The following is a 24291-nucleotide window of genomic DNA, read 5'->3' as shown; positions in this document are numbered from 1 at the left end:
TGCTAATTGAAAAGTAAGACTGCATTTCTTTTATCAGGCTTGCTCTCAGTATGTCCAGAGGAGAATAGAATTTTGAAGTGAGCATCTGGTCTCCGAGTATTTCTGTTGTACTTTACTACTCTATGAAAATGGCTTCAATCTTAGACCAAAGCCCGGGGGAATGTGGTGTGCAGACTGTGACCTCTGTCTCCCTGCTGACCCTCACAGCGCTGCTCCCATCACTTGTAACCCCTTTGTCCAGGGGTACCTGAGTAAAAGCTTCCTCCAAAATGCATTTTTAAAACCTTCTTAGATACCTGTTATTTTTAAAATGTTTTAAAACCAATAGATAGCATTCTAAATGTTGACTACTTAAAGAATGCTTTTGAAATTATAATAGACACCCATTGCATAACTTTTCTTTTTTCTTGTCTTATTGAGATATAATTGACATACAACATAGCATTAGTTTTAGGTGTAGAACATAATGATTTGATACATGTATATATTGCAGAATAATTACCCCAGTAAGCTTAGTTAATACCAGCCACCTCACATAGTAATAATTTGCTTCTTGTGTTGAGAACTTTTAAGATCTTCTCTCAGAAACTTTCAAATATGCAATACTGTATTGTTAACTATAGTCCCCATGCTGTACATCCCCGAACTTATTTATCTTGTAACAGGGCATAACTTTTCACAAGGTTTTTCAGTGTTGCATCCACTTCTTCCTACCAAGTGATGCATTTAATTGGCCTTTGCAATCACAACAACTCAGTAATACTCGGAGTGGACATCAGACATGATTCTCTCTGTAGAACACTTCAGAGATCCAAATCCCTTTCCTGGGTGTTGACAGAAGAAAGGCTTCCTGATGTGCTGCAAAAGCATGAACATGTCATCAAGCGCAGGAAAATACAAGAGCAAGATGGAGAGAAACGAGCCATCTTTTTGTTCTAAGTTTCATTTAGAGCCATAGGGTTGTAGAATTGCTAGGGTCCTAGAGATCACTTTGTCTCAGCTCTCCATGTGATACATAAGTGATGCATTCAGAGAGGTGGAACAACTCACCCAGCCCAGCAGTACAGCTGGAAGGACAGCCCAGCTGGCCTGGGGCTTGAGGCCACGCGCTGACCGCTCTTCATGCCCTCTCCTTCTGTACGTCTTCCTCCCCTTGGCTTTTCCCTTTCCCTAATTATCCTACTGTTTTTCTATGGACTGTGAGCTAAGAATGGTTTTTATATATTTAAAGCTTTGTTGGAAAAGAAACAAAAAAGTATATGCAACAGAGAATATATGGCTCACAATGCTTAAAATACCTGCTATCTGACCCTTTACATAAAATTTACAAACTGCTGGCCCAAGTGACTAGAAATACATTCCTTTAGAACCTTAGTGTCTCCTTCTAAGTGGTCAGATAATAAGATTCTGTACCTTTCTAGGTTTTTTTTTTCTTGTCATCTTCCTGTTATTTGATAGGGTTCATTAATAAAATATAGTACCTTATAAGCTTTCCTTTATCTGTAATCTCTTTCATTTAACAACCCCTAGAAATTAGTAAGGCCGTTACTACTGTGTCCTTTAAACAGACATGAAGACCAAGGCTCAAAGTTATGTCCAGTGTCACATGTATGATACGTAAGGGGCACAGCTGGGCTAGAACCCAGAATTTTAGATGCTTTGTCCAGTGGTCTTTCAGATTCAACTGAATCATCCTCACTTCAGGAAGTAGAACGATGTGTATTAAGTGTTGCTGATATTTTGCACTGATCTGGAATAGCATATCCTTTTAGGTGAAAAAAGAGTGGAAAATATACAAATTCCCTCCATTTAAGTTAACTAAGATATCTGAACCCCCAAAAGGGGGTCTGTTTTCCTCACACTCTAACTCCCTTATGCTGTCTGCAAAGGCAGTGCTTGGTTACTGGATAACACGGAAAACTTTTCTTCAGAGCAAATTGAGACAGCTGATAATAAGCCTTCACAGTTCCCTAGAGTACAGCGCCAGCCTTTGTTCAGTGCCTTTTCTGCCGTCCTTTGAATATTTTTTGTTTTTAACCCACAGGTTTGATAATGACTGTGAGTAAACCCTGTTATTTTGGAAACCTCCTTCTGGGAATTGTAGGAGTGGATGTGAATTTGGCTTACATCCTTGAAGATGTGACATATTACCAAGATTCTTTGGCTTCCTATACTTTTCTCATAGATGACAAAGGTAATCTGCTAAAATTTAATCATAGGAAAGAATGATTTCTTTAGCATCTTGGAGAAAATCATCTAGACATTCCGATACTAACAAAGTAGGAAAATGATAGTATTGGTAGAAAAACTGTGTGACTAGGACTACTCATATTTCATAGAACACCTCAACGATGGCAGAAAGAATCTAAAAATTTTGCATTTGTTTCTGTGTTGTGTTGAGAGATAGGTAACAGTTATTTTGTAACATCAGGAAATTAGACTTGAGGATTGAATGACACATAGAATGTCATCCTTCGGATCCTTTTTTGGTCTATATTGTTTTCTTTACATTTACTGGCATCAAAGTTTATGTGATAGATTAGAATATTTTATGAAACGAAAACCAAATGACCAGTACCTCCAAAATACTCTGGATGAGGCAGATGTCCGATAATTTAAGGTGTCTTGCTACACTTCCAGAGTTTTATGCAAGAACACATAAAATAAGTTCAGTTTTTTATTGAACTGGTGAGTTACAGACTGAGAAATTGAGTGTCGGGCAGCCATCCCAGAGTATCCCGTATTTCAAACTTGTGATGGGCACTTTCATCAGAATCAGTACTTCCTACAACATGTTTCCCATAGCATGTGTTTTTGTTTTCTTATTTCAGGGTATACCCTTATGCACCCATCTCTTACCAGGCCATATTTACTATCGGAACCCCCCCTTCATACTGATATCATCCATTATGAAAATATCCCCAAATTTGAGTTGGTTCGGCAAAATATCCTAAGGTAAGGAAAAGATGAGGGTCGTAGTATTTTGTTTTTCTCTGAGAATAGGAGCCATTGAGGTCAGATACGAGTGTTTATAATAGGATATAAAACAAATGTAGAAATTATTTTAATGGTATCAAAAGTGCAATTTTTTTTTTTTTTTTTTTGCAATTTTTAATATAAGAATCGTAGCCAAAATTTTGTTTACTTTGTAAAATAGGTAAGATCTCTCAGAACTGTTATTTGGGGGAAATGTCTTGTAAATCAAATTCTTATGTTCACATTGACTTCAGTTGTAAAATCAGATCTATCTTATCTCATTTTTTAAAATGCTCCAGTTATATCAAGTGGAAAAATTTTGGCAAAATACGAGGGTTAAGTTGAGGACCAGCTCCAGAGCATGCCAAAAAATAGCTTGGCAAAGTAGCGTCCATTCCAAGTTGACAGCACAATCATATACAACGTTTTCTCTTGAAATAAGGAACAGATTGGATTTTTTCCCACCGTGATACATTATTTTGGCAGATGGTAACCTATAGAGAAATGGGTCTTTGTGCTCATTGGTTGTAAATTAATGACTGAGTGATTTGAGACAAGTTGGTCTCTGGAAAGAATTACAACTGGGGGGCAGGGTAGAGAGTAAGGAATGTTTTTTGGTGCAGAGCTGACAGAATGCTTTTACAAAATTGAAAATCTCACATTATCTCTTTCAAAAGTGATGAGCTTCATTGCTTTTCAAAATCAGGAGGTGGTCATTGACTCACAGCATCTTCCCTGCCTTTAATTAAGTGCTTCATTTTATCTTTTGCCTGAAGTATTGCATTCTGTTTGCCAACGCAGCCTCCCTCTGGGCAGCCAGATTATCGCAGTCCCTGTGAACTCAACCCTGTCCTGGCACATAAACAAGCTGAGAGAAACTGGAAAGGAGGCCTACAACGTGAGCTATGCCTGGAAGATGGTGAGTGAGAGGAAACCTCCTTTGCCTGAGGAGCTGCGGGGTGCTGCGTTCTTCCTCATACGGGAATCGCAGGGAACATCGGTCTGATAAGGGTTACTAATCAGTTTTAAAGGGATTGGAAAAAGAAGAGATTCCACAGAAATTTTATCTATTTTTTTCCTTTTTTGTTTATAAAACCAGTCATTGTTCATGATGAATAAATCAAGCCATATAAAAAATTAAAAAGTGACCTCTGCCCTTTCCCCTCCTGACTTTTACCTCCCGTCTCCCAGAGGTAACCACTTTGATCATTTTCCAGAAAATTATGATTCACACACAGGCATGTATCTCTGTGTGTGTATGTGCGTGTGCACACAACTTTAATGGCTCTGTAGTATCGCATTACATAGACGGATCAAATTTCTTTTAACAGTCCCCTGTTAATACGCATTTAGATTGTGTCCAGTTTTGTTTTTACCGTTTTCAACTCATATTGCGGAAGTTGGGAGTTGAAAAGGAGATATGAAACCATAAATATCCTCTGTTGATGCCAAGGAAAAGAAAGGTTTAGATTAAAATGTGGATTATTCCCACGTGTCACAAGCAGATTGACAGTGTAGCCGTACCTGTGGCACGCACTTCAGCTTTCTTTCGCTAGCCTCGTTCAGATACTAGCCCTCGAAGAATCATACAGAAATAGAGTCTGACACACACTGTCCATCTTACTTATGTTTTTGTCCTTTAGTCCCTCTTCCAAGCATAGCATAACAATGCTATTATGGGGCCCTAAATACTGTAATTGACTAAAAGAAGAGTGGACTTTGATTTTTTTTTATCGTCAAATATTAATCATTAAACTTAAAATGCAGTCATACTTGAGATTCCCTTGGAGGACCGTATCTGGTATTTCACCTCTTGTTGACTCCAAATGGATCTGTTTATTCATCCATTTAAAAACTGCTTATTGAACGTTGACTGTGAACTAAGAAGAATAAAGAAGAATGATATTGCCTCTGCCCTCATAGAGCATCCAGCTTAGTGGTAGATGCAGAGAATTCAACAACTCTGTACAGTGTCCGCGTAGGAATGACAGGAATTAGGAGTAGCCAACACACCTTCAGACATGACTCTCCTCTGACCTTTCTGTTTGGTTTTCAAAGCATCATGTGGCAAGGGTGATTTCTAAAATGGAAATGAAATTAAACAAAATAATAAAACCATTTGAGAAACTTACGTTTACAAGCCTAATTCTACTGATATTTTACTGATAATGCAGATTTGAAAAAGGTCAAAGTCTATTTTGAAACTCCCTGAGTCAGCTCATTTTCAGGAACTTTTTGGGAATGATTGCACCATCTGCCCTTATTTTCACAATTATACAATTTTTAAATAAAGTCTAATTGCTTAATTTTTCACATCAGAAAGAGTGAGCCAGACGCCAGAATTCTGAATTGAAGAATACTTTTATATTTGAAATTGGAGATTGCTTATCTTACAGTATATCCTGATTGAAAGCAATTACAGTTACATCCTGGGAAAATATCTATATTAATGTTTATTGGCATTAAAAGAGAAAGAAGGAAATGGAGGCATTTTAAGGCCTTCTTTGTACAGTAAATAAACCTAGTGTTAACATTTTGGAAAGAAGTATTATCTTCTTAAGATGGTCTTTCTTCAGTAATACTGGTAAATTCTGGCTACTCTACTTAGCCAAACGGATATAATCATGTAGTCACTTGAGGTAGGAGTGTTAGTTTTCTCAGAGTTCTGAAATTGTTAAGAACATCACTATTAAGTGAAAAATTAAAGCGGTAATAAATAATGAAATTGAAGTTAAAAAGGCTTGCCTGCTTCCCCAGGAATAAGAATAAGTATTTTTAAGCCTTTTTTAGTTACACTGGAGGGAGGGGTGAATAGGTACTCTTCTTGTCCTCAGGAATAAAATGGATTCTTCTACTAAATATAATTTAAATAGATTTAGTTTATGTTGATAATAATAGGTTAAACTGCTTAGCATCTGTAGATATAGCAGATACTGGTGGATTTTTTTCACTGAATTAATTTAAATGTAAAATGAGAGATTACGTTAGCAGTATTAAGTGATTACTACTCTGTCACTGTGTAACCCCAGTCCATCTTTGAGCATATGACGAGACTCCATGCTGTGACAGAAGGAACTATTGACTATCAGAAGGTATTGCAATATTCCTGTGTTACACGGTCATGGTTCACTTCAAAACATGAATCCCATGGACAGTCAGTGATAAAAAACCACTCCCCAGTCATGCAGACCTCTTCTAGATATGTTATACGTAGTTCCTTATTGCAAAGACTGTTTTTTCAGCTAAGAACACAATAGGAAGAAGACCTGTATTGAAATCTGTTTTCCTTTCCAGCTAAAAACTATTTATAGAGTGTTGCTTTTAGATGCTTAGGGTAATTTTCTTTTTTTTTTCTCTTACAGAATTGACCCAATTATAAAATTATATTCTGGTCATTCTGATAAAGTCTTTGCCTTTTGGTTCCTTAGAACATGCAACACAGGAAACAAACTCAAAGGATGACTGTGTGAGATGGGAAGAGGGGAAATAGTAAATGCCACTTCAGAACACTCTGTCACTCTCTAATTTGTTGGGTGGAGGAAGAGGATTAAATTTGCTAATCTAATTGAATATCCTTAGCAGCGGTACTTGAAAGCAATTCCAGGAAGATGCAAATTTCCCCTGTGTTTAAAAAGATTCTGCAACCATCCTCATAAATCCTACATTACACTGAACTCTAACCTGCCTAGTTAAAAAATTTCTCCTTGATCGTTAAGTAAATCCTTTGAGCTGCTTTGGTTCTGACCATCTTTAGTTCTGACTTAGCTGGTTATCACTCTTTTCATTTATTTACAAACCATCTTTTAAATAGATTCCGTTCATCTCTTAATATAATGGACTTAGAGAAGTTTGGCTTTCTTGTATTTTTAAGTCAAGGAGCTGGAACTAAGTAGTTTGACTTGGCTTTTGACTCATTAGTGGTCATTTTTCCCACCAAATTTTATTCAAGCATCCATTATTAGGAGCAAAGTGAATTTGAAAGTACTCCTGTCTCAACATAGGAGCTTAAATGAGGCCAAGCTACAACACACTTGCCTTTCCTGGTCTGAAAGGACAAGTCAGTCCAGCCTTGCAAGGGAGCTATAGGATTTGCGCTTTTCATGAGTCTGAGATCCTAGTCACCTCCAACCAAGAGAAAAGAAAGCGTTCGTTGGGAACAGAATGAGTAAACCAGATTCTTTATGGGCTGTGTTATATGGATTTATAATTGGTATTTAAAGTAGTCAGTTCTCGGAACAGTCATTTCAAAACCAACTGTATATTTTAAAATGCATTTCAAACCCAAACAGAAATAAGTTTTGTATTCTTATGCCGTGTCCCAGCTTGTATCCATTAACTTAAATAAGCAAAAGAGGACCAGGGGTAGGTACTGTTTCAAAGGGACTATTTTCTGATCCCTTCATTAGCTCCGTAATTTTCTGTTACATTCATTAATTTCCCTCGATCAGAAAGGAAAATAAAAATTAGAAAATGTAATCTTTTGCTAGAGCCATTTTCTACTACCCCATCTTCATGTCTTTCCTTCACTCATCAAATATTTTTCTATGTGGAGTAGAAGACAGAGAGAGCAGAAAATAATGTAGGCAAAGTCGCTATCCCCAGGAACTTTCATTTTTCTGTATTAGAACTTCTTTCTTGATTTTTCCAGGTGCAAGACACTTCCTTCATTCTCTGTATTGTGGTGATACAACCGGAAATACCTGTCAAACAACTGAAGAACCTCAACACTGTCCCCAGCAGCAAGCTGCTGTACCACCGGCTGGACCTCCTGGGCCAGCCTAGCGCTTGCCTCCACTTCAAACAGCTGGCCACGCTAGGTAAAGCCCTGGCGCTTCTCAGCTTCCTTTGTGGTCTTCCTCATAGCAGCTCACCATGAGTATCAGTTTGAATTAAGATGTTGAATACCTGCAGTGCCAGTGTGGGGAGGCAAATGTAAAAATAATTTGAGGCCTTGCCTGGTATCAGGTTCTCCATCAGACACTGAGATGAAGATTTGTGTGTTGGTGATTTGTTAAGGATGAACTCTCAGAAGAAACGAGAGAGGAAGTGAAGGAAACAGGATAAGGCAGGAGGAGAAAGCAAGCAAGAGTTTGATTTTAAGTGACGTTCCAGCCTCAGCCTAATCCTGTGAGGGGCTTTGGAGTGTAAATTACATCGCAGAGTTTGCCCAGACTCAAGAAAGGGAGCTGGACTTTTGTATTCCTTAGTCACTTGCAGCTTTCTGCTAGTGCTCACAAAGAGGTTTCAGCAGCCCAAACAATGTCCATCAAAGAGAGTGACAGGTATGGCCCACTAGAGGCAAGCACACAGATATAGGGATGCAAGGCAGGAGGTGGAGAAATGGTAAAGGGTCTAAGGGTAGCATACCTATATATCTATGTAGCGTATCTGTATCTATCACAGGTCCCTGCTTGAAAAGAGCTCAGGAGATAAGCAAATAATTCAAAGGAAGCAAAAGGGAATTTACATGTGTTCTGTGCCCGGTACTTTACATTCATCATCTGAGTTGAACTATTACAGTTGAGGATGTTTGAGTTTATTGAAATACATAACTTTCCCATGGTAACACAGAAAGTAGCAAGGCTGAGATGTGGTTCATGTCTCTCCCATGCCTGATTTGCCCCTTTTACTGCATGCTGCCATGTGCAAGGCACATACTAGGCATCCATGGTGTATGTTGTCAGTACATCACAGTGTAGTCACAGTACTTTAAAACAGGTATTCTCTTTTTCACTGTTGAAAATACTTAGGGTTCAAAAAGTGAATAAGAATCATTAGACAACTGGAAAACTGAATAGAGGGGCCACAGGTGGGAAGAGGATCAAAGATAGAAGTCGCCAGTCTCTAGGTTCCAAATGAGAGCAGTTGTGTTTGGGTTTCTCTTTTGAATTCCATCCTATAGCGTTTCTGCCTGGATATGAGATCAAGAGAGTAAGTAGGCAGCCTAAGTAGTCTCGTCTATGACACACTCCAGTGGTGTGGACAACTTGGAGAGGGCCAGGGATGGCAACTTGGATTTTACATTGTTTGTTTGTTGTAATTTAGGTTTGTGAGGAGGGGGGTTGCCTTCTGTTTCTATACAAAAGAGTATGTATGTCCTTTCATTCATATTTTTAAGAAATGCTTACAGAGGACTTCCCTGGTAGTGCAGTGGTTAAGAATCCACCTGCCAACGCAGGGGGCACGGGTTCGAGCCCTGGTCTGGGAAGATCCCACATGCCGCGGAGCAACTAAGCCCATGAGCCGCAACTACTGAAGCCCGCGAGCCTAGAGCCCATGCTCCACAACAAGAGAAGCCACCGCAATGAGAAGCCCGTGCACCGCAACGAAGAGTAGCCCCCGCTCATCGCAACTAGAGAAAGCCCACATGTAGCAACGAAGACCCAGTGCAACCAAAAAAAAAAGAAAAGAGTTGTCTTTAAAAAAAAAAAAGAAATGCTTACAGGAAAGCTAAGATATGCATGATTCCGTTAGCCACAGTGGGAACAAGCTAAACACTACTACACTACTGCTGGTGCAAGTGAGGTCACTATTTTTATTTTTTTATTCTTTTTAAAACAATTTTATTGAAGTATAGTTGACTTACAAGGTCATTCTTTTTAAATTTGAGACAGTGAAGTGCAGCAGTTTTTCTTGATGAGAAAAAAGCTCAAGCCTAGATTTTTTATTTCCTTTGGATAATCGCTTATAGCTACACTGTCCAATATGGTAGGCACTAGCCACATGTGGCTTTTGAGCACTTAAAATGTGACTAGACCAAGTTGAGATTTACTGTAAGTATAAAATACATGCTTAATTTTTTGTATTGATTACATGTTAAAGTGATAATGTTTTGGATATATTGGCGTCTATAAAATATACTAGTAAAATTAATTTAACCTCTTTGGTTTTGCTTTTCTTCACGTGGCTACTGGAAAATTTTATGTTACAATTGAGGGTTGCGTTGTATTTCAGTTGGGCAGTGCTGCCTCACAGAGATGCCCAGAAAACGTAGAGCTTTATCAGCTCCCGTACTTTACATAGGACTAGTGGGCTGATCCTGGGGCACACAGACAGACCTTATGCCAGCGTCTGACTTTCAGTGGATGCTCTTTCCACTGTACCACCCAACTTCACTTTGGCCATAGAACTCCCCCAGGACAATGTGTGGAGAAGTTTAGTAACAGTTGGTAATGAAAATGAAGCAGGATAATTGAAATATTTTTTAAAAGAAATGGAAAATAAGGGAAACAATGGCAAATAAGTGGTTTCCATCTAATTTCATTGATGATCGGGATTTTGAGGTAAGGTATTAAATGTACGTCAGAGCTCCCTTCAAGCGGCCTGAAGGAGGGGACATTGTCTTTCTTGGTACACAAAGAGGCAAAGAGGAATTTTAAAAGAGTATATCATCCAGTGCAATTAAGTACACAAGTATGTATATAAGTACTATGTATCTTATGTAAATTAGAGCTATGTGTCTAGCTCCTGGCCATAAAGCTTTGGGTCCTGTATATTGGTTTTTTCTCTCCTTCAATCCATGTCACTACAGGAAAGGCCCACTCCCCAAGTTGTCTCTCCTTCCCTTCCTCTGGCCCAACTCTTTTGTCCCTGAGACATTTCTTATATTATTGTGTTGTTCCAGTATTGTTGTTTTCCTCTTTTTTCTTTATCCTTGTCTCTCCAATTGGGTCCTAAGCTCTTTGAGTTCCAGGACAGTCCTCTCTCTCTGGCACATCCTTGCACGGAGGACCCCATAAGCATATACACATGAGTTCACTGCTAGGCAACCTAATTTTTTTAAGCCTCTGGCTTTCTACTCCTTGATATGCATATAATAATAACTCCCAAGCTATGCCATGATGATATGAAAGTTAAAGGAGACATAGCATTACTGGAAGCATTGTCTTCTGGTAAAGGAAGACTAGGTAATTCTGACCCACCCTGCTGGGTTCAACCAAAAATCCTGGATGGAACCTTTTTTAAATCTTTTGAAAAGTATCAGAGAACTAACCTAATCGGTAGTGGACCTAAGTCTAGGAGAATATAAGAACCCAGAGAAGGAAGCCAACCCCTAAAGCTGCTTTTACAGTGCACGTATTTATCAATACAGAAGAAACAACTGTGAAATTGTGCTTTAGGTAGCTCCTTAGGGCTAGGGAGAGAGGCAAAAATGAAATCCAAGGTTCTCAAAAGGTGAAGACTGAAAAGGAAACTCCTCCCTTCCACACACACATACATGCTTTTAGCAGAGGTCCCAAAGGACTACATCTTTAGGGTAAGGGTGAATTGGAACTAAATCAGCCCTTGACATGGGATTCCTGTCATCTGAGTTGTCTAAGGAACCTTTTTAAGATATACGATTGAAGAGTAAAATTTCAGAGACAAAGATGTAGTGTTTTTGTTTCAAATTGTAATTCATTGCAAGGATTTCTGTCGTAAATAGAGAACTGGGCTTTTCCTCTTAGACAAGACCAACAATTAAATATGTGTATATTAACTACTCCGTTTCCATAGATTTTGTTTGTGCCATGTTTGGCTGTCCCCATCTGTGAGAAGAATTTTTTTAGTTGATTTTTGCGTCGACTCTGCTATTCCATTTTTCCTTCTTCCTCGATAATCATACTAATATGAACAATAAGAGTTAACACTTCCAGAAGCACTTGAGTTGTGCAAGCTCTGTTCTAAATACTTTACATTTAGTAAATCGTTTGCTTTGCGTATATTAACTAATATAATGCCATAACTCTATAAGATCGGCGCTGCTATTTCCCCCACTTTGCAGACGATAAAAACATCACATGTATTACAACTTGCCCAGCATCACACAGCCCGGAAATGGCGGAGCCCAGGCTCAACCCAGTCTGGCTCCATGTCATATGCTGCCTCCTTGACCCTAATAAGTATAGGATATTATATGTAGACCTGAGCTATGTTGACTGTTTGTCATTCTCAGCCCTTGGATCTCTTTAGGTTCACTCAGGACTGTAGGCTCCCTGCAGGGAGAGGATCTGACTTTTTTCCTTCCTCGCTCCTTCCAGCGTGGAGTTCTCTGCTTTCCTTAGAGAGGACTTTAAGCCACCACAGCTGACCGATGGGCAGAGACTTCGCCATGCTTTTGTTTGGGCCTGAGATGCAGGCTGCGTGTTCTCGGGCCTGAGATGCAGGCTCCGTGTTCTCAGGCCTGCTTTGTTTGCTTCTCTCTCAGAAAGTCCAACCGTCATGCTGTCTGCTGGCAGCTTTTCCTCCCCCTACGAGCACCTCAGCCAGCCGGAGACAAAGCGCATGGTGGAACACTACACAGCCTATCTCAGCGACAACACCCGCCTCATTGCTAACCCGGGGCTCAAAGTGAGTGCTGTCCCGGGGCTGCATTTCTGCTGCACCCCTCCACAGGCCTGGGAGGGGGTTCTGGTAGGGAACCTTTGAAGTGGGAAGCCGAGCTCTGGATCTGTGCCTCTCAGCTGGAGAGCCAGAAAGGCAGAGTGTGTGGCCCAGGGGAGGCTGGCCGGCGAGGACCCTTCTGATGGATTAAGAAGCCCTGTGGGCCAGATGAAGAATCTCTTTCAGGCCTTAGATGCACTAGGGGCTTTCTAGGTAGGGGGGTGTGAGTTAGAGACCAGTGAAACTTTCCCAGCCCCATTTTTCCCAGGGGAATGAAGTAAAGTGCCCCTACTGTCTGTTGAGATAAATATGATGCAGTTTAAGAAGCAGAGATTTAGGGGGTGTGTGTACACGTGTTTGTATGTGTGTCTGGGTGTGTATTTAATGCTGCATTATAGGCTCTTTCCTCTTAAACACAGAAAGCCTAGCTAGGATGAACAATTAAGTAAATCACACGTCCACTGGCTATATTTCAGGAAGCTTTTGTTTCACCAAGTTTGGCTGTATCCATCTGCTGTGGAAAGATTTTTAAGAAGTAATTGGGCTTGGCTTCTCTGCAAGAGAGCTTTGGGAAGCTCTGCCAGCAGGCCTTTCTCTTTTCATGTGAGTCTTAAAGGATCCCTGCTATGTCTTCCTTTGTTTCCCAGTTCTCTGTCAGAAATGAAGTAATGGCTACCAGCCACGTCACAGATGAATGGATGACACAAATGGAAATGAGTAGCCTGAACACTTACATTGTCCGCCGTTACATAGCAACGCCCAATGGCGTCCTCAGAATTTATCCTGGTTCCCTCATGGACAAAGCATTTGATCCCACTAGGAGACAATGGTGAGTTTTAGGGGCTTCCATTATCAAAGGTTTCCCCCCACCCTAGTCCCAAAGAGACATGATAAGACAATAAAGCAACTTCAGGCAGTCATATTTAAAGAAGATACTTTTCATGACAGTGAAAATATGTTTTTGAATCATTTTCTAAATGTAGTATTAACAAAAGCTTTGTGGGCTTCCTCTGTCTACAATGCTTTTATCTCTTCATTGAAATTTTGAGACTGAAATACTTTATACTTGGCCATTTCAATTCCCAGTGGTTTGATTCCCATCTTGTATGCAGTGTGTCCCCAGTGGGTATACTTAATGTCACTGCGTGTGATTATGGCATCAAATGACAGCTCATATGTGACCTATGAAAAATGAACACATGTAAACTGAAAAACACTTTTTTACTTCTGGGATTTATTTTTACTCTGATTTTCAAAAGCAAAAGCTAGTCAGGTGGTATAGCAGGAGGGCAACCTGGGCATGAAAACAGGATTTCTAGTCTTGTGCTGCTTAGTAACTGAGTCACTCGTGAGTGGCCGCTATTTTTACTGCCTGTTCCCCACCTTTACCAATCCAGGGGACATTTTTACGTGCCCAGTTGTATTTGTTTCTACTTGATTTGTTAATTTTTGTTTTAGCCTCTAAAACATCTCTACTATAGACCTTATTAAAAGCTCACATATATACTGAGTTCAGCATCTTTTTTAAAGAGAATTTCATATTTTTCTTGACCCCTTGTTGCTGATGCTACAGTCAGACATAAAAAGTAGGAATCCTTTTGAACTTGAATGTAACATAAGCACAATTTATAATATTTTTTTAGTGTTACGAGCTCACTTTTCTTCTAAATGTGCAAAGTTGTTGTTCATACCCTCGAGTAACGACTTTCTTTGGTCTCCATTAGGTATCTCCACGCAGTAGCTAATCCAGGTTTGATTTCTTTGACCGGTCCTTACTTAGACGTTGGAGGAGCTGGCTATGTAGTGACCATCAGTCATACAATTCATTCATCCAGGTAATATTTCAATTAATTTTTACTCATTTTTTAAACATATTAAGGATACTTTGAAAATCTGAATAGAATAGTAGACACCAAGAATTAGTGGCGAAAGTATGACCTTTGTTGTGGGGCAAGCTGGGGTTTGGATATCTTCTCTAGCTGTGCCGTCTTGGATACCCTGACCTTCCTCCTGATGTCTGTAAAATGGGGATAATACTTAACCTCACACGATTATCGTGTGATTGAGTCAGTCAAAAGCACTTAGCCCTGTTAGTGGCCGTGAGGTTGCTTATGAAAAAGAAAAAGAAAGATGTTAGATTCAGTAAAGCTGTTCCTAGAAATGCCAGTTGTAAACCAATCAAAGAAATAGCACCAAGAGCCTGACAATTATTATTATCAGAGAGTGTTTTCCCAAGAACAGAGTAGTTTTAGTGAAGAAAAAAATGTATCAAGACTTGAGATTGTTTCCTTTTGTATTTGGGTCTCTTTAGAATTATACAGGAGTTCATTGTTGTTGTTGTTATGGTTTTGTTGCTGTTTTTACTTTGTCCTTGCTCTCTCTTGAGGAATGAAAAGGCATTTTGAAAATTGATTTTCCAAGCATGCTATAAAATGTCAGTATTACTGTAAATATATTTAGGGTGCTTTACATTTCAGGCTTTTGAGGTTTCAGTATTTAAGCTACAAATGTTAGTGAAATGTTGGGTAGAGAGGCAAGTTGAACACATTGTTTTAATCCCTTCATTATACAAATCGCTATTTTTCCCTAGCAACCAATAAAGACCATATTTTGACTGGTATCTGTAATGATGCCTTAAAATTTATGGGAGACAGATTTTCTTGCTTAACTTAGGCTTTTCACGGTGCTCATTATATATCAAATGGCTGACATTCAGTAGAATTCTTCTAACTCTAGTACGTTGGAATCAAGAATTGGGAAGCAGTGCTGTGTGGAATTTCAATATCATGACCTGTGTCTTCATGGCAGGCAGGGCCCTGCTGCCAGCCAAATATTGATTTCTTTTCAGGACATGGTATCTGTTTGGCTCCATCACATATAAACAAGTAAACATTCTTTTAGAACAGATCTTTTCAATGTTTTCATTAACAGGCCGTCTGTAAGGCATACACCTACTATTGTCTGAATAGCAAAACTTGTCATTTCTCCCATATATTCCAATCAATTGAGAAAAAGTAAACAAACGTGGTTTCTTTGAGGGGACAGCAGTCACCTTGGTCTTTGATGACAAGGACATGGGCCGAAATTGGGCTCTTAAAGATGTTGCTGGGGGAGCAGGGAGAGAATGCCTACCTACCTGTGTGTGTCTTACTTAGGCTTTGACATTCCACCCGGCTTCTCCCATCTGCCACTCATTATCGAGAGCCATTAGCTTTTCCTTCTACACAGTATTCTTTTTGTTGGGTGGGGGGAGGAGGTCACAGAGAGGTGCAGATTTTTATGCTCGTATATATGTTTTTATTAGAATTTGGATGGGTGGAAGAATTTTCATTTCATTTATTTATAAATATTTATGGTGTCAGCCCAAATGACACATGATGGAAATATGATGGGCTTTCAACTTAGAAAAAACCTGGGTTCAATTCCCTTATTTGGTTACTGTTTATAGTGTATTTAGCCCACACAAGTTTAGCTATTCAAGTTTAACAAGAGTTAAATGGCCATTTAAATCCTGTCCATCAGTCACTCAATGAGAGTATATTTCAGGAATAAGTATCTGCTGTTGCCTTGATCAATATGCAGTCCCATGGACTTGATCATTTGAACATTTTCCTTAGCTGAGCGTGTTTTTATTATTTAAAGCCATCTATTTCATTCACCATAGTTTAGAATGCAAGTCAACTACCGCTTCTGGGTTTCAACCAAAGCAACTATAGCTTTAATGGGTATATTCATAGGTGGGCTCTGCTGAGGTACTTTTTCCAAATGATTACCAGTGATTTTGGTCTCATGTGCCAACTTGAGAACCTGCCCTCCTCCTAAGATGTGATTCCACTCTGAAAAAGCGGATTTGTCATTTACTGTCTGTATGACTATTAACAAGTTCCTTTCTGCCTTGGTTTCCTCACCTGTGAAAGAGGGATATTAGGGCCTATCTCAAATGATTAAAGATTACTGTAAATAATATACGTGAGGCTCCTAGAATAGTGTGTGGCCCATGGTCAGGGCTCAATAAATGTTAAATACTTTTATTATTATTATGTTCCATGACTCTCTGAGCCTCATATGGAAAACAGAGGTAACGATGCCCAAATTGAACTAACATAATGAAAATTAGAGATAATGCATGTAAAATGCTTAGCACTATACTTGCCAATGTCAAATCCCCAATAAATGGTAGTTATTTTTATTATCATGCTATTCATGCTTTAAATTTCTTGCATTTTAATGGGTCAGAAGAGGGAACTTAAGCTAACGTTCAACTGGTTGTGAAGCACTCTAATTCTCCCTTGGTTTTCAGAAGCGGTTGGGCTGAGAGCTTGAGGACAGGTTTTTTCAGTGCTCACTTATCAGTTAAACAGTTTCTTTCATCAGCATTATTAGTGGCCTGAGAATCTAGGTATGCATTCTTTGGAGGATGATAATGTGGTAGTGATGATGAAGTACAGTCAATGATTAAGGGACTGGTTAGACAAATCTTTGGCAGTGAAAATCTCACCAAAGCGCTGCAAACAGCATGGACCATTGTGCTGAGAAATGTAGGCTGAGTTTGATTTTCCTATGGTATTCTTTATGGGTTGCTATGGTAACCATGTACATTTTTTAAATGCAGGTGAAAATATGAATGCTAGACTTCCATGGGCAATATATAATATATGCTTTTACTTCAGCACATTTACCATCAACAGGGGCAGATGGCAGTCATACAGGGGAATTTTAGAAACAAAATCAACTTGTCCCACAAAACCTGAATTGTATTTTTCACTGAGGCAGCTATAGTATTGTAGAAAGAACCAGATTTAGTCTCTAAACCATAAATAAAAGGTGATCAATCTTCTTTAAGTCTTTTAACCATTCTAAACCTAATTTTTCATTTATAAAATAGGAACTGTAATTCCTTTCTGATGTCTTCACAGGAAATTAAGTAGATGGTTTAAAATTGCTTGGAAACTCTTGAGTACCATGCAGATCTAAGGAGGCAGAAACCCTATTGGTTAGGAATATATGCTTTGGAGTCGAAGGCACTGAGTTTAAATCCCTGCTTCTACTAGTTATCCACTGTGTGACTTTAGCCAAATACTTAATCTCCCCAAGCTTCAGTTTTCTGGAAATAATGCCTCATAAGGTTTCTGTGAGAAATCACGGACGTGATATATTCAGATGCCTACCAGAATGCCTATAAATCGTGAACATTCAGTAAATGGAAGCCATTACTATTATCATAATGATGGCTATTGTTTAGACTCATCGCTCTTTCCTGAACAAGCAAGAGAAGTTTAGACTTCTTCTGACTAATACTTCAGCAAAATATTCTTTTCTACAATGGACAAATCCCGCAAGGTAACTGAGTCTTGGGTTTCTTCCATGGTGGAATTTAAGTTACTTAAGTAATAATAGGGGCTCTTACTGAGGCAATAGCCTCTCAGAGACAGTCCCACAACATGGTCTTCCCCCATCCCATGCCAAAAACAGCTTTGACAGCAAAGCTCTGATAGAAATTTCATTATGGGTCAGGGTCCCTTTTTCTTGTTGTTTTTTGGGGGGTTTTTTCTGGTTTTTTGGGTTTTTTTTTTTTTTGATGGGGGTGGTGAGTTGAGTTAATATGTTAGTATCAATGTTGTTGTTAGTAACCAGTTGTCTACATAGCAGAGCTCATTTCACTCCCAAGTTTTGATTTTCCCAAAGAGGACCTTACTTTGGGAAGTTTCTTCTGAGCTATTATTATCCCCATTTTCAGATAAGAAAACTGAGGCTTAGATAGGGTAAGTAGCATCCCAGGAGCCACATAGATAGAAATCAACAAGGCCAAGTTTTGACCCCAGATCTGATTGATTCCAGAGCTAAAAGGCTAGCAAGCATCATGTTGTACTGCCCCACTTTCTCTTCCTTGGTGCTTCTATTTTTGAGAGTAGCATTTTAGAATGGAGACAGAACTGGCCTATGAACCAGGAGAGTCTCGTTCTAGAATGTGAGCTGGGTTTTGAGTACAGCCAACTTTAGTGTTATAGAAAGAAAACAAAACGTTGTTTTCACTAAGTTTTGTATGACCTAAAACTAATTAACCTTTGAGAGCTCTATAAAATGAGATGTATAGATTAATAACTATAGATTTATCATGATCTATAAAATGAAGGAAATAACTAAGGACATCACTCAGGCTCCTTGTCTAAAGTTTCCTTGTTAGAGACTGGTGGTTGCCAAGGGGGAGGGGTTTGGGGGAGGGATGGAGTGGGAGGTTGCGGTCAGCAGATGTAAGCTTTTATATATAGGATGGATAAACAACAGGGTCTTACTGTATAGCACAGAGAACTATATTCAGTATCCTATGATAAACCATAATGGAACAGAATATTAAGGAAAGTATGTATAAATATGTATAACTGAATCACTTTGCTGTACAGCAGAAATTAACAACACTGTAAATCAACTATACCTCAATTAAAAAAAAAAATTGAAGGAAAAATAAAGGTTCCTTGTTGGAAGGAACCTAACAGCCACACATTAAACCTCCCAGCTGATTGATGCCTATCCCCCCACCACCCCCATATTCTTGACAGAGAATAATCCCACCATTGTCTGAACATCTATAGTTAGGACTAGCCATATTCCACAGCCGCCCATGTTTTGGGCTAGTCTTATTTGGGAAGTCCTACCTTTAATCTTAAATTTTTCTCTTGTCAAATCTCCATGTTATGCTAAGTTAGTCATTTAGTTAATTGTTTCTCCAAGGGTGGAAGGTGCGGAGAACAGGAGGCATGTGTTTCTGATACCATACGATGTCCTTATGAGTGAACATAGCTTTTGCCTTTAAATAAGACACACCTCTTATTCTCACTGATCATTTTCACATGAAGTACACAGCTGTCTTCCGGGCATACTGTGGCTGTGATGGGCATTGACTTCACGCTTCGATACTTCTACAAGGTTCTGATGGACTTATTACCAGTTTGTAACCAAGATGGTGGCAACAAAATAAGGTGAGCCCTTCAGGGACCCCATATCCTATCTAGCTGCAAAATACAAAGAAAAAGATGTCAGGTATCTCCAGTTGAATGCCGAGCACATTGTCATAGTCAGCGTCAGAAATTGAGTCCATTGCCTGGGCGTTCTATTAAGGAGGTTTTTGTTCTTTTGTTTTTCTAAGATGCATGCTGTTTATGACTTAGATGGACAGATTTGGCTTTTAACAAGAAGAGTAATTGTGGCACAGAATTCTCCAAAAGCTCTTGTTTCTCTAGGAGTCAGTAATTAGAGGTTTCCCATATCTTGGGTGCTAGAAAGACCAGAGGGTACTCTTGGGTAGTACTTTTGATATGAAGTTAGTTATTAAACCAAAGTCTTTGTGAGATTTTCAGATGCTTAGACTGTTCCTTTGTACATTTCCCCAGAAAGAGGCTCATGGAACCAAAAGTCTTTGCCACCTGAATTTCAAAAGAGCACGTCTGATCAAAGCAAGGGCATTCCCTTGATTTAATACAGGCCACTTTTTAAAATAGCTTTCTTATTTCCAACTCATGGCCCATGCTTCATATCACTGCTAAATTTCACATTGTCCCTTAATGGGGGAATGCAGGATTCACAGCAAACTGTTATGACGAATGGAAAGTAAAATAGAGCAGAATATAGTCTTGATTAAAGCGGTTCTAGCTTCACTTATTTAGTGTTTCCATCAAATATATTTTTGCATGTCCTCTGAACGTTGTATTTTAGGTATGTTTGTCATTGAAAGAGGAAATTGTATGGTTTACCTAATATTTGTGCCTGTAAATACCCAAGACTGCTTCTTTCGGAATCTCCCTCCCCAGAAAAAAGAAAAAAAATGTCCCACTTTATACATTCTTGCAAAAGATCTTTGAGCCCATCTTACTTAGTCTGGGTGGTCACATTCTGTACGAAGTATGTAGGTGACCTCAGAGTCAGGTGTAACTCTCGCCTTAAACTGTATGCTAGGTAATCCAGCGCCTCGAGAATTAATGTGTCTGTCACCTGACTGCCAGCCTTCCTTCATTTCGTCCATGAATATTTATTGAGAACCTGATAAATACAATTTGTGTCAGGGCTAGCAAGATAGATGCTCTCCAGAAGCATAGAAGAGCAGCTTCTGTGAATGAGGGATGTCATTGTCTTGGCACAGGTGCTTCATAATGGAGGACAGGGGTTATCTGGTGGCGCATCCAACCCTCATTGACCCCAAAGGACATGCACCCGTGGAACAGCAGCACATCACCCACAAGGTATTTGTCGCGAAGCTAGAGCCCAGTTCTCCAACGGGCTGCGGCTCGCTAACCACGTGGCGTCTGTCTTGTGTTCTGCTCGGCCTCGGTAGGAGCCCCTGGTAGCAAATGACATCCTGAACCACCCCAACTTTGTAAAGAAGAACCTGTGCAACAGCTTCAGTGACAGAACGGTCCAGAGGTTTTATAAATTCAACACGAGCCTCGTGGTAAGTTGATTCCTCAACGCTCTCTTCTCCCATCCGGCTGTGGAATTGCAATGGAGTCATGGTTTATGTCTGAATGTTAGCTATTACCGGCTGTTTCATTGCCTGGGAATTAGAGTGATAGGACATGACAGACCTTAGTCCAACTCCCCAGTCTGATGGTTGTGGGATATAAAGCCCTGAATGGAGAAGTGAGTGTTTTAAGATTTCACAGTTGGTATTTTGCTTTGGTTTTGTTTGTTTAAAGACTTACCCAATCTAAGCCCTTTGAAATGTCTGCTAAAGTCTGTTCCCACACTCTTGTATAAATATATGTGGCACCATGTGGTCCTCTCTTCCTGTCTTCTAGAGATTACTCAGTCTCCCTAAATTCTTAAAGCCAAATTAGGTTAGTTCTTGGTCATCCACCCTGTTAGATGAGAGTTCTTATGTAGATCATCCAAAAATAATTCCTTTTTTTTTTTTTTTTTTTTAAAGCTTAGAATACTGTCTTGTGATTTGAGGTGCTACAGATTTACCTGGATATGGTTAGAGATCTTAAGGATATACTTATTAATTTGTAAATAATCCTAGCTGAGAGAGAATGGGTCATGACAGAACCAACATTCAAAAAGTTATTCACAAGAAGTAAATGTATTCACAAATCATTACATGTATTATTAAAAAGATAATCATAAAGATGTATTGAGTTAGCACACCTGAAACTAACACAACATTGTAAATCAACTGTACTCTAATAAAAATTTTTTTAAATAAATAAAATTAGCTTGAAGTCAAAAACAAAAGAGGTTAAATGAAAATCCTGAACTTAGTCTCAGAAAAAGTGCAAAAACAATTGTGTAGGGTACTAGAAGAGTTTTAAGAATGAATATATTAATAGGATAGTGTGTTCAAAGCAAGGGAAGTCATTATTGCTCTGTTCAACCCCCATACCCATTCTGATGAGCACTTTCTGTAAAGGAGACATGGACAAACATGAGTGTAATCAGAGGGAGGCTGTCAGGTAAGGTTGTCATATGAAAGTCTGCCTTACTCTGTGTATCTTCTGTCATTTGTACAATGATTTCCTGAGTCTTCAGCAGAGAAGCTAGGATATTGCAGTAGAAATTTTTCAGACATGCAAATTTTAGTGGAATATGAATTAGAATAAATTCTTAATGGTCCAAGTTATTCCAAAATGGAATTGGAACATTCCTGGTTATTGGAGCTAACAGGCTGATAAGCCTATGTTATTGCTTATATTGTAAAGGTGGGCATCTTCCGGGCAGTAAAGGATTCGTCTAGACCTCTAAGAAAACATTCAGTGCCGTGATTCTCAGGGTTAGGCTTACCCTCACCACGCACACATAAGGGATAACTGGCATGGAAACAAACATGGGCTTAAATAATTGGCCTACTACATATGACACGTGCAGAAAAAATGACCATACTCAACTTTACAACGCTGCTTTAGAATCTTTGGCTTTCAAATATTGTAGACCTTTCACGAAGCCAGCTATCACATTTTCTTGTTATAGAACGAAGAAAAGGATGCTTGCTTTAGTTGGATTGAACTATTTTCAGCAGTTGGTTGAAGGGTTGTTTTCAGGATGGTAGAGCTGAATCTTTGCATTGTTGTCTGTCACTTCTGACCACTCTGTTGTCTGTAGGGGGATTTGACGAACCTTGTGCATGGCAGTCACTGTTCTAAATACCGACTGGCGAGGATCCCGGGGACCAATGCGTTTGTCGGCATTGTCAACGAAACGTGTGACTCTCTTGCCTTCTGTGCTTGTAGCATGGTGGACCGGCTCTGTCTCAACTGTCACCGGTAAAAATGGGACGGGTCATGTTCTCTGTTTACCACACTACTGAATATTTTAACTGATGCCAACCGCAAAATAAACATGAAGTGTTCAGATGTGTCCTAGAGGAAAGGAAAGTCCTGGTTACAAAAGCATTTAGAGCTGTGTTCGTAACATCCTTGTCCAAAGAACGATGGATTGAGGTCAACTGTGTATTTAAACCTTTAGTGATAACTTTTACTGTCCCTTTTAACTAGCTCATGGTGTCTTTATTTCACTTCCCTCAGTGCATGTACAATATATAGTTTATCAACCCTCTGCATAGTAACTTTCTTTTTCCTTTTCAGAATGGAACAAAATGAATGTGAATGTCCTTGTGAGTGCCCTCTAGAGGTCAATGAGTGCACTGGCAACCTCACCAATGCAGAGAACAGGTAAATTTAAAATGTGTGTGTATGTGCATATTTATAATGGGAGTCTTGTGTATAGATTTGTTTCGAGTTGGAAGTATAAGAAGGTGATTCATTCTAATGATGGAGCTGTTCGGTGAGCCAGTTTTCAAACTCCATAGTGTCTTAAAGTGAAGTCCACTTTCAGGTTTGAATATAAATGATAAAAAATTTTTGAGTATATGTGCTACTTACAAAAAATATGAGACTGTTACAAGCATTAACTAAGTGCCTAACATGTGTCAGATACTGTATGCCCAGTAAGTCACTTAGTTTTCTTTCTTTTTTTTTTTTTTTTACTTTATTTATTTTTGGCTGCGTTGGGTCTTCATTTCGGTGTGTGGGCTTCTCATTGAGGTGGCTTCTCTTGTTGCAGAGCACAGGCTGTAGGCGCCCAGGCTTCAGCAGTTGTGGCTCAAGGGCTCTAGAGCGCAGGCTTAGTAGTTGTGGCACATGGGCTTAGTTGCTCCGCGGCATGTGGGATCTTCCTGGATCAGGGCTCGAACCCGTGTCCCCTGCATTGGCAGGCAGATTCTTAACCACTGCGCCACCAGGGAGGCCCTGTCACTTAGTTTTCAAATTAACCCTTTGATAAACACGTAGGAACATTTCACACACACAGATGCTCATACATAATATAGCATTATTTATCTCAGTGACAGATTTTCAGGCCAGATTGGCCCAAGGTTTCATATAGCTAAGTGGCAAAGCCAGGATTCAAACCCAGATCTGTTTGACACTGTCAGGGGCCAAGGGCATGATGAGTTTGGAATATGGACGGTATTGGTCCTAACCTTCAGACTTGCTCCTACGTAGAAACCCAAGCTGTGAAGTACACCAGGAGCCAGTGACGTACACGGCTATTGACCCTGGCCTGCAGGATGCTCTTCACCAGTGTGTCAACAGCAGGTGCAGTCAGAGAATGGAGAGTGGGTAAGCAGTGCCCGGCGCTGATTTCACGTCAGCATCATAGCTGCAGGAGCAGAACCTAGTAAAGAATAGGGACCAGCAGCCTCGCTGAGCTTTTCCAGATGATGTTTATCATCCCCATTCTTGATGTTTGAAAAAGATGTACCAGTTTTTCGGATCCAGAACTGAGTTTGATAAGCCTTTTATCTACCAGGTTTAATGTTATTTGGTTTCCACTTGTTACAGCTATTTGGCACATGTACCATATCTTAGTAGCCTCATCTGTGGATGGGAAAGTTATTCTTGAAATAAGAGCAGTAAGAGAGGAAATGGCATGAAGAAGCAAGGGCAAGGGGGCAGGAACTCATGG

General features: G+C 39.5%; 1 protein-coding gene across 4 annotated transcripts in view; it reads left to right on the top strand.

The window, feature by feature from the left end:
- The window catches only part of CACHD1 (cache domain containing 1), a 234350-nt gene that overhangs the window by 173813 nt on the left and 36246 nt on the right, over nucleotides 1–24291 (top strand). For all 4 annotated transcript variants that reach the window (XR_014261476.1, XM_082453325.1, XM_082453324.1 and 1 more), the window contains 13 exons: nucleotides 2045–2194; nucleotides 2832–2955; nucleotides 3778–3895; nucleotides 7625–7793; nucleotides 12164–12306; nucleotides 12987–13168; nucleotides 14064–14174; nucleotides 19194–19316; nucleotides 20474–20573; nucleotides 20666–20782; nucleotides 22429–22589; nucleotides 22911–22997; nucleotides 23829–23945. Coding sequence is in view for 3 of the 4 variants with exons in the window: in XM_082453325.1 (XP_082309451.1) it covers nucleotides 2045–2194; nucleotides 2832–2955; nucleotides 3778–3895; nucleotides 7625–7793; nucleotides 12164–12306; nucleotides 12987–13168; nucleotides 14064–14174; nucleotides 19194–19316; nucleotides 20474–20573; nucleotides 20666–20782; nucleotides 22429–22589; nucleotides 22911–22997; nucleotides 23829–23945 (1702 nt within the window). In the remaining variant the exon portion in view is untranslated. The remainder of the gene's footprint in view (nucleotides 1–2044; nucleotides 2195–2831; nucleotides 2956–3777; nucleotides 3896–7624; nucleotides 7794–12163; nucleotides 12307–12986; nucleotides 13169–14063; nucleotides 14175–19193; nucleotides 19317–20473; nucleotides 20574–20665; nucleotides 20783–22428; nucleotides 22590–22910; nucleotides 22998–23828; nucleotides 23946–24291) is intronic.

Source organism: Balaenoptera physalus (genome assembly GCF_965194825.1).
Source record: "Balaenoptera physalus genome assembly, chromosome: 1".
Taxonomy (NCBI): domain Eukaryota; kingdom Metazoa; phylum Chordata; class Mammalia; order Artiodactyla; family Balaenopteridae; genus Balaenoptera; species Balaenoptera physalus.
The sequence above is the reverse complement of the archived record's forward strand: the minus strand, read 5'-3'. Positions and strand labels throughout refer to the sequence as shown.